Here is an 11,711-nt window from a genome sequence, read left to right as displayed (position 1 = left end):
AGGGATAATCAATACCCAAAAAATTTTATTGAAAAAACAATATTAAATTTAGAGAGAAAAATGACTAACCAAAATCGTAATAATGATCAGGAACAACCAACAAACCGTCAAGAACAACCAAATTTGTTGAATGTAATTCCTTATGTTAATGGCCTTTCAGAAAAAATAAGAAGAATCGGTTCGAAGTTCAACATACGAACTGTTTTTAAAACGCAAAATGATTTAAGATCTATATTAACAAAAACTAAACCTTTGAACGAAAAACAAAAATCAAAAAATTGTATTTACAACATACCCTGTATTTGTGGTAAAACTTATACAGGTGAAACGTCCAGACCTCTAGAAATAAGAAAACGCGAACATAAAAATAATATTAAAAATAGAGAAATTAATCGATCGCAAATCGCAGATCACATTTGTTCTAATACGGGAGACCACATGATGGATTGGGACAACACAAAAATTTTAATGACAGAACCAGACCATTATAAACGAAAAATTAAAGAGTCTACGTGTATTCTATTAGATCAGGATAATAATTTGGCAAATTGTTCGGTAGGAATAGATCATATTTGGATCAATTTATTAAAGAAGGAACTGTCATCCGGTAATTTCAAAATTAAATGAATCAACGTTTCTGTGCAGTCTCTGTTTCTGTGTGTTGACAATTAATGTCAGACAAAAAGCGACAATTCCAGAAGATTTTCAAAAGTAGATTTTTTCGTCTGATGAAGGAGTCTGATATAGACTCCGAAACGTTACGAAGAATTATAATTTCAACGTTATTTATTTTGAGTTCATTGTCAGGCAACAATTTTTTCTAGTTAATTTGCTCCTGACAAATTAGTGCAAGAATTCACGCAGGAGCAAATCCTGCGTTGATTTCATTTTTAATTGATTTTGTTTCAGAGATTGGGAGTGAAAGCCCTAAAAGGTTTGTGAAGAGATAACGAATTGCATTGGATTAATACAGGGTTTTATTGTGATAACTGAATGCGTTCTTCGATGCAAATAAGGGTTTTTTTTGTGATAATCGAATAAATTATTTGATGGAAGAGGAAAGATGGTTCTAATAATCAAACTATTTTAATGAAATCAAATAAACCGAATTAGTTGTAATAAAGTAATGAAGTAATACATATAATTAAATAATATTGAATTGATACAACTAAAAAAAAATATTGTCTCAATAGTTTGGAAGCAATGGCAATTATTTAGTTGGTTCTATTAACTTGGCTACTTGAGGCTATATTTGTTAAATATTTTAATTGCCACAATGCTTTTTTTTCTCAGTGTAATTAGTTTTTCACATCTTCAAGGAAAATATCAGCTTTCGGATACACAACCTAACTACTAAAAATTCTTCAGGTGATATTGACTTTTTCAGGTATTTTTCCTCACGAAAATGGGCGAGGAGAGAGGGGTTCTGAAATAACTGAATGAAAAAACTTCCAGCTTCATAAACTACTTTTATTATGTGTATAATTTGGGTTCATAACAAGAAAAATATGAAAAACTCCAAATAACAAATTTAAAATAAAAAAATTATAACAGCAAAATAAAATGAGCAAATATGTTAGCATTTAAGTACAAAACAAAGCTTTGAATAACTTAAAACTAAATAAAAAGTACATTTCAAATTGAACCAGAAGAGAGATTTAAAAGCATTTTTTTAAGCTTGCTGAACTACAGATTAAAACAAAGCTTGAAATTCAAAGAAAATAAGTATCAGACCAAAACTGTGGCCTTTCTAATAATATCAACTAACTTCAAGTCAATTCTATTGTGGTATGCTCTTTAAGGTATTGAAGAAGAATCCCTTCAAAATCGAAACATTTTAGAAATAGAGTTGTTACAAATATTTTTTCTACGGAACAGAATATTTTATAAACCCATATAATTCTTCTTTCGAAATTAGAATACTGACCATCATATAGTCCTATATTGTTTATTTGTCAAATATCCATTTGTTTCTGTTATCTTTCAGCGTCTGTTGTTGAACAATATGATAAGAGTGATGATAATAAAAAAACTGGAGTATTGAGGCTGAATGAATTAGATATTAAATATTCAATATTATGAATGGAAAAATAGGTTCGCGAAAAAACAATTTGTGTGATTAACTGGACAAGGTTACGGGGTATTGAAAGGAGATATCTCTGAATACTCCCAAAACTTTTGGCTCTATATAAGATACACATATTGTCAGCAATAATGTTATAATCTCACCTAAAATAATATTAATGTGTTGAGGATCTGATTCTATCAATTCATAATGATGTTTATAGTTCAAAACCCATAGCTGTCAATAATAAAGTATAAAATTGCTTCCATGAAATAATTAAAAATGTTTACAAATTGATATGAAAATGTTTTATTGCAGACATATGATATTATCCCATTATTATATTCAACAATTTTAACTTTGTACTGTATAATTGGAACATCTATAATTGATCTAAAATTCAACAATTTCGACATATTTATATTAATAATTAAAACTACGTTGTATCCTATGTTAAGTAAAATAGCATTAGCACCCATCAAAGCAATTTCTGCAGTTTGTATTGAAACATTATATCGGTACATATTTCGTGTTTTTCTGTCGCATATATCCAATTTACCTAGAACACTCATCGATTCGAAGAGTGAAAGCAAATCAGTAAAAATATAACTCTCATTGTTTAGAACTATTCAAAATTCTTTCAATTATCCACATAACTGTAAAATCTGAGATTCCCCAGGAGGAACATACTGCCTTTCATGCGAGAATAATTTCCCAGAGCTCTCCGATTTAAAGAAATATTGCAATACACACAGAAACACCCTTCAACAATGTTCAATTTCATGCCTCATTCTTCTCACAAAAACCTCATATACAAAGAACATGCAGAATAGGTAAAACTTGACCTTGATGGAGCAAGGTCGAAACATCTGTGTTATGATTTGTTCGACAGCAGGGACATTTCCTCTTCTTTTCCTTGCAATTCATTATGCAAGTCGGAATTGCTAAGTAACCCATTTATGTCTTTTTGGGGACTCGTGTTACTGAATATCGAGGCGTTCCTAGGAGTCGTAATCTTTGAATTCTCCGCTTCCCCCTGAGCTTGGATTACGTTTTTCGATGTTTTTCTTGGAGTAGCAGCACCTGTGCTCCCATCCTCCTCAAGTGAATGTAAAAGCTGCAAAACATTGGATTTCAATATGCGAATAACCACTACCAAATAAATTCCTTTTCAATAAATGGTTTTGATGAACATTAGGTATATTGAAGAAATCACAAAATGATATTGAAAGTCTTCTAACTGCAAAATTAATTTCCTTCCATATCCAGTATAGTGCAAATACATATATAAAATAAATTCATTTTCTATCGAAAAACCAATTTTCGAGAACATTCTTGCGAAAGAGATATGTCCATGATCGAGGTTTTTTAATGGGGAAGTATGTCATGTGACACCTCAATTTGAAGATCTTTCAATTACGTATTAAATGATACAAATTATTGTAGCATAAAAACTCTTGAACAATGTTGAAAGAGAGTTAATTGCCCCGTCTTTCTCATTGAATTATAGCTGGTCATCAGTTCGAGCTTATTTGTTGTAATTTCAATTACTATGATAATAATAGTACTGCTATAACAAAATACGAAAATAAAACAAATAAACATGTTTGTATTCATTTTGACGATTATATATATACAATTATTTGTACCATTAAATTAAATTTGAAGGAAGGCCTTCGAATTGAGGTGTTACATGACATACCTATATTGAAAAACATCGATGAGGTCATCACGGCCATATCAGTGATGAAATTCTCTTGAATTTCTCATATATATATGAATTCATATATTCGCATGAATGTCAAATATTGTTTTAGCAGAAATGTAAATCAACGCTTTTCAGCATTTTCAACAAAAATTGTTTTTTGGGAGAAACTGTATCTCATACACATGCTATAATTATTGTTTGCTGTTAAAGATTGTAACACTCTGTATCAAAATAATATACGGGTGGCCCACCCCAGACGCGGCGCTCATTTTGAGGGAGTAAATGACGATATTTTGAAAATCTTTCCTTCTCTATCCTTATAAAATTTTCCTACATCTAAACCTGATAGTTTCTGAGCAATTTCCGAATTTTTAATTCAAAACTAGTAAACCATTTTCGCCATTATCTCGTAAATGGGCCTTCTAAGGTATAAACTGATCTGAAGAAGAACATCATGAGTTGATAGGCCACTCACCTTGGGACACCCGATCATATTTATTTTCAAAGAAGAAATTTCATATTCAAATGTCCTCTCCACTGAAATATGGTCGATTCATCATTTCAAAATTTGTTCCAAGTTACTCTGGCGCATTCAAGAATGGGACAAAGATGTATCTTATGTTCATATTCCAAGTTACCAGTTTCAGCCGAACGTAAAAGTTTTTAATTTTTTGAAATTTGTTGAAAAATTGAATGAATTTTTTTGTGGTTGATAGAATGGGTTCCTATTCATGTGTCGAATAATTCAAAATATAGTCCATTCAAGAATGATTGACATCCCAGTAGGACTTGAAAGTCCAGACGCAACTTAAATCTGGTCATAAAATATATTCAATAATTTCTGTTGTTTCAATCACAGAAGTGGAATATTTAAATATAACCTAGAAGAGTATTCGAAAAGAAGAAATATTCAAATTCAGAGCATATTTATCAGCAATCAAAATTTAATTTAATTATATTTCCGATTTGTTGGATTAAGTTAAGAATGTAAACAGCTGTACAAAATCCAAATTATCTTCGGTCAGTGCATAGATTCAGAATAATTGGTCTGTGGATTGCCTTTCATTCACAATACCAACCTGAATTCCGCAACACAAAATCTGAATTTATGGGCTATTACCAACTTAAATACGATTTTCCATAGCCACCCGAGATGTCAATCATTCTTGAATGGACTATAGATACTTATATCTCATTCGCAAAGCAAACAGCATATGTTAGCATCTTTCATAGGGAAATTGGAGAGCCAATTATTAAAAGTAATGAAATGAGGAGTTCATTCAATATCAATTTTTTTTTAGATTCTCATTTGAGTGGGAAAGGAAGAAGATTCAAATTTAAAGCATCTCTGAAATTGATTATGAAACTGGCTATTATCTATATTAAAACACTCAAACTGAAAGAAGCTTTGAAATTAAACATTGGACATTGGAATTGATTATGAAACTTGGTTTGAATTGAAAAGATTTTAAAATTTAATATGAATATGGGCGTTAGATAGTACCATTGTGTAAAACAATACGTGCAATTCCTTTTTGAAAGATCAAAGCCTTTATTGCTAAATTTTTTCCGTTTTGTCAGAAGTGACTCGAACAACTTACTGTAGTGTTTTTGAACTAACGTTCATATAAGAAAAATTGACGGCATGTAGACAAATTATTGAATTCTGAAAAAGTACACCTCTGGGCAGGACTCGAACCCGCGAACTCTTGAGTCCTGCCCAGAGGCGTACTTTTTCAGAATTCAATATTCACAGACATTAAATCCACTTTTTGATTGTGTTAATTTCTGTTTTTTCCTCGAATAACACATTCGTGTTTGTGGAACGATAAAAAAAATCATTTTTGCGGAGTACTGAATAAAGATTACCTACAATCTCCTCCTTACGAATCTTCATCGTTGTAGTCTTGATATACAGGTTCTTCAGCGATAGAAACTGATGTACTATCGGTAATCAGTTTATCCGACAGGGTGATAATGAACTGGAAGGAAGTCAAGGATAGGAATTAGGTTCGGTTTTCAATGTGGTAGACTCGATACCGCCAAAACAAAAATAAATGCATATGAAGCTATAGCTGATATATGGCCGTTGACTATGCTTTTCCAGCAACAAGAGTGAATTACAGTCATGTTCTCCCAGCGCTGACTAATCTGAGTTCAACACAATCGATCGATTCACACAAGAGTTTCACATTTTAGATACTGTTTTTGTCATTTACAACATGGCAAGTTTACGAGTTTCGCGATAACTGGTTACTCCGCAGTTCTGGAGTCTCGAATTACGAATATTATACGTCACAATGCAATGGCATTAAGATGTCTAAAAACATGGTGAATGTTTCTCGTCAATTTTTAAATGCACCAAATCGAGAATAAGAGAATTGTTTCGTGGCGACGCGACGCCAACATGTCATTTGCTTCGTTTTACCCTTTTTCTATCAAGAAAAGTGCAATGATACTCTCTATTTTTTTTTGTTCTGCATTGATATCGATCACAGATTACCATAATCTGTGATCTCGATCGATCAACGAAATCTAAAAATGAAGTGGAACTTTTTGTCAGCTGTTAACGAATATTAGTGATTTACACTTTAATTTTCGTTGTGAAAACAAATCTGCAGATATTTCAACACTATCCAAGGAGTACCTACTATTCTTCTTCAAGATAATTTCTGTAGGCAAATTGTATTCACGAGGAGGGTTCAATACGATTTCAATAAAACATTGATTATTGAAATAGGCAATATATTTAGCTGACAGAAACCGAGTTTTCGCTATACTCGTAAAAAATATTTGTAGAATAGACTCGAATAAATTTATGTATTTCTGTTTCTTAATACATGCTCACAAGTCATAATACATATTAGGCTAGCCGTTCATTGAGACCGGAAAGCTGCGAACTGCGATTCAATCCGATTTCGTGCGATCGCCGTTTCTCAAAATTGGTGCGATGTCTATAGTCCATTGCCACAGTATTTATCCGAATTCAGAGCAGGATGAGATGCCTCTTTCGCAAAGTGTAATAGATTCAGATGAAGAATTGCTTTAGAATTTTCACCTTTGATTCGTCGACGAAGGCGGGAAATGTGAGTGAATCATATATCTTCAAAAAGAAATGAGTTTAGCGAATTTGTTCATTTGTGGCATGATCTGTATTGGATCCATTGTTATATGTTCTTAGTTACTATATTTTCATCTAGTCAAAGATTATAGAGTAGAAAGATAGGAAACGAAGCGACTAAAGTGATGTGAACGCCATCTGTGTTTCAAATGTGTTTTTAAGGCCCTAAGACTGGTTAAAATTTTGATTCGAGGGACATATGAAATTTTGCGAGATGTCAGAGTTATATGCCATTTTGATCAAACAGGTTTTGAATGTTTTGATTCTCGTATCCACAGACAACCTCGTATCGCCTTTTGTTTTTCAAGCCCGTTCTAGTTGCTGATTATTGAAATTTTTGTCTAATTTCTTGGCGAAAACCTCAGAATATCGTTCGAAAATTATTGTATGGTGAAGAACTGTGGATCAAATAAAACGAATTTTACTAAGGAAAATGGGAATGTAAGTATTAAAACTGGTAACATGTGACTCGGTCATTCATTGATTTTTATTTTCAGTGCTACGAAGTGGATAAAATTTTCAGGGCGTAAAGGCCTGCAAACACTACCGACTACACCAAGTGCAATGAACATTTTACTGCAAGTCGATTGAGAACTGTTCATCCACGTAAATTGTTGTGTGCAGAAGCATCCCTTACATGAAGGTCTCATTTAGGGGAAATTATGACTTTTATATGTCCATTCAAAGATTCTCAATTGCCTTCAATATATTCAGAAATCAGAAGTTTTATGGATTCCGTTTTGGGAATCGGGTGACTGTCAAATTGTTGTTTGGAAAGTCAAAGTTTAATGAAACCTTCTGTGAGTGTTTTGTTCATTCGTCAATCAATTTGTATATTGTATCATAAAGAGACCTTACCATGAAGAAATCATAAGAAAGCATGAAGAAATTATACTGACAGGCTTGAGTACAGGTCTTGTATATCTCTGTAAGGTTTTTTCAATTGTGGTTCTGAAAATTTTGTAAATAATATGTGAGTAACGGAAATGTGTATCTTATGACGGTAAATTGAATATTGGTTCATATCAATTTCTGATATAAATTGTACAAATTCAACTCAGTTTATTAATTCAAAACGTTTTCACATAAAAAACACCTTTGACGTACCTATAGCAGATTGTATCCTAGTCAAAGCTCTATTCGTTTTGCATAATTTCAAATTTTTGTAAATTTTTTATGAATTGCCTATAAAAATTTATCACATCCAACAGCGTATTTTATTGATACCAATCGATTTCAAACTGTGTTCAGATGAAAACTAACATCCTGGTCACAAAACAAAACCATCCGTTTGTTTTGTCGCTCAGGATGTTTGTTTTCTGGTCTCAACAAGGTCAATATTGAAATGTTATACAAGGAATAGAATTCGAATTTCTCGCCCCTCAATAATAAAACAGAAAACTGTTATTAAACAGTTTTTCTGTATTGATAATACGTTTTCAGCGCCATCTCATTGTCAAATGTTTTTTCACTGGCCAAAATGTAGTCGGTTTTTAGTACTGTAATGTTCTCTACTCTTCGAAGGAAAACTCTTATGTATTTTTATCAAACTTTATTCCGTCCGTCACAATCGACGCTAAATTAATATATTATCATCTCCATGGAAAATAGAACACTCACCATAATCTACGTGCATTAGTGCTCTGTGATAATAGCTTAATAATATTCTTTGTCTAACATGGGTAGGTCCACTACAAACCCTTTTTTACGTTTAAGTTAAAACAAAAACAAATGAACTGAATAAACAAAGCAGAAAATGATTATGACAAATCATAATCTTTCTGCCAAACTGGTTTCTGCTTATTGCGAACTGGACGTGACGAAACTGCTGCAGGTGGTGAACCTTCTCCACTTTTGATCGCTTCAGGTAATGTATCTTCTCTTAACTTCTCAGTTGGACGATGATCATACCATTCCACTTGATTTTTATGACGTTGAATTGAAGGCGTAGGTGTATTAACCGAGACCAATGGACCATCTACTGATGTAACTGTTCCTGTATCCCCTTCAAACTTGGAATCGGATTTAAGATGACTAAAAGGTCTTTTCACCAAAACTTCGTCTCCAACTTCAAATGCTTTGTCAGGAACTGAGTCATATTTGAGTCTTTCTGATGACAACGCTTTTTGGTATGCATCACGTTCTCGAACACCTGGAACTTCGATCCGTTCTCTCATCGTTGGAATTTTGTCTCGAAGTTTGCGATTGAACATGAGTTCTGCCGGACTAATACCAGTTACAGAATGAGGAGTTGAATGATACATCAGGAGATAATTGTTTAACTCCCGCTTGTGGTTTTTATCTTTCAGCATAGCAATTTTGATAATCTTGTTAATACTGCGATTTTGCCTTTCTACCTCTCCATTGGCTTGAGCCCAATTAGGTGGAGTGCTGTAATGAATGATACCTAACTCTTTACAGAAATTTGAAAACTCTTCAGAATTGAAAGGAGGACCATTGTCGGATGTTATTGAATAACAATAGCCAAACCTCGCAAAAACTTCTTGCAGGAATGCCGTCGTGGCTTCAGCTGTGGTCTTGTTCATGACCTTGCACTCGATGAATTTGCTGAAGTAATCTACTACAAAACATAAGTGTTTGTTTGATGGCAATGGTTTAAAATCAATGGCTAAGTCCTGCCAAGGTCCATCAGGGAGAGTACGACGAGACATCTCTTGCAAAGTGATTGACTTACCAACCTTCTGACACTCGTCGCAGGTGCGAACAAATGTATCTGCTTCCCTATCAATCCCAGGCCACCACACCTTGCTTCTGAGGCGTTCCTTCATCTTTATAATACCTGGATGACCTTCATGTGCATTCTCTAATACCTGTCTCCGTAGTAATGCTGGAATGACAATGCGAGAACCCCGTAGAAGAATGTGGTTGACAATGCATAATTCTTCGACTAATGCAGAATATGGCTTCTCAGTGACTCGTCGATTTGAACGAAGGCTTTCACAAACAGACTTTAAAATTTCATCTGCTCCTAATGCAGTACGAATCTCTTTCAAGGTAATAGCTCTTGGAACTAAACTGTGTACAACCATTACTAAATTCTTCTCGTACATATCATTTTCTGTTACGATATTTGTAGGTGGAACTAAGCGTGACAATATTGTTCTTGCCTGGTACATGTATAATTCTGTATTTGTAACCTTGAATTCGCAAAAGCCACCGTTCTAGTCTTGCACACGGTTTTGACCTCGAACCAAAAATGGTTTAAAACGGTTTATGATCCGTAACCAGGTCGAATTCACGACCAACTAAATACATTTTTAACCTTTCCACTGCAAATACCAGAGCTAAAGCTTCTTTCTCCGTTTTAGAGTACCGTCGTTCAATTGGAGAAAGAGAACGGCTGACATAACATATCACTCGAAATTGATCATTCTTTCTTTGTAGTAGCACTGCGCCAAGACCTACTGGACTTGCATCTGCCATAACAATTGTTGGCAATTCAGGATCAAACAAACTGAGATAAGTATCTTCAGAAAGCAAAGATTGTACGTGAATGAATGTTTGATCCGCTTCTGCTGTCCACTTGAACGGATTATGACGAGCTACTTTCTGAAGTACATCAAATTCTGTGGAGAAGTGAGGAATAAAACGGCCCAGGTAGGACACCATCCCTATGAAACTTCGCAGTTCTTCTGCTGTTCGTGGTGCATGGAACTCCTTAATTGCACGTACCTTGTCAAGCATTGGACGAATAGAATTATTGCTGATGATGTGTCCAAGGAAAGTTACTTCATTTCTTCGAAACAGGCATTTTCCAGGGTTGATTACGAAACCAACATCTGATAAGCGTTAAAGGACTGCTTTAAGATTAGGCATCGTGTTCTTCCAGTGTGCGTCCAAAAATGAGAAGATCGTCTGAGTAATTGAAGACACCTTTCAGCCCTGATAAGATATTCTCTAAAATGCGTTGAAACATCTCGGGAGCACATTTTAATCCAAACATTAGTCGCTTATAACGAAACAGCCCCAAATGTGTACCAAAAGTTGTAATTTCTCTTGATTCGGGTGCTAACTCGATCTGATGATACGCTTGCTTAAGATCAACCTTACTGAAGACAGTAGCATCCTTCAACAACGGTGCAATATCATCGATCACTGGAATTGGATGTTTTTCATGTAGTACAGCTTCATTTGCACGACGCATGTCAACGCAAAGACGAATTTCATTTGGTCCTTTCGGAACCGGAACAATGGGAGAAACCCAAGGAGATGCACCTTCGACGCGCTCAATGATATCCAATCGAAGCAACTCATTAATTTGCTCTTCTATACGGGTGCGTAATGCGAAAGGTATCCTTCGAAAGGGCTGGATGACTGGAGGAACGGATTTGTCGATTGTCGAATCTGGAGCTGAAACTCTTTCAATTTGGATAAGGGCTCTTTTATTGGTGTCGAAACTACTCGAACGTAAAGGTCCTTGGTTGCATTCAGACCAACTCGAAGAACTCCGAGGGCCTTAGCATCGACACGGCCAAGAAGTGTTTGGATATGTTCTTTGACAACGATTACTTCTGCTGTCTGGATATTTTCACCAATCTGCAGTTCTATATTCTATATGAACCGTTTGAAGCATCGAAGAATCGAAGAAATTGACATCTGGGTTTGGGACGTAACTCAAGAATCGAACACCCTTACGATACAACATGTTCCATGTTTTTTTTGACATCATGTTTTTTTTGAACTCCACCGAAGTGACAAGTAACCAATTCGTCATTTGGCTCAATAAGATTTCGTACGCAAAAAACGTTTTCATCACAAACTACTTTGACGGAGGATGAAGATGGCTGTGACTCCTT

At 34.4% G+C, this 11,711-nt stretch overlaps 1 protein-coding gene across 1 annotated transcript in view; it reads right to left on the bottom strand.

The window, feature by feature from the left end:
• Positions 1-1,455: 1,455 nt before the first annotated feature.
• The window catches only part of LOC123315471 (unextended protein), a 227,137-nt gene continuing 216,881 nt past the window's right edge, over positions 1,456-11,711 (bottom strand). Inside the window, exon 10 of the mRNA XM_044901167.1 lies at positions 1,456-3,182. Within this exon, the coding sequence (XP_044757102.1) occupies positions 2,940-3,182 (243 nt within the window). The 3' untranslated portion in view covers positions 1,456-2,939. The remainder of the gene's footprint in view (positions 3,183-11,711) is intronic.

Source organism: Coccinella septempunctata, chromosome 6 (assembly GCF_907165205.1).
Source record: "Coccinella septempunctata chromosome 6, icCocSept1.1, whole genome shotgun sequence".
NCBI lineage: Eukaryota > Metazoa > Arthropoda > Insecta > Coleoptera > Coccinellidae > Coccinella > Coccinella septempunctata.
This window is presented reverse-complemented; position numbering and strand designations above follow the sequence as displayed.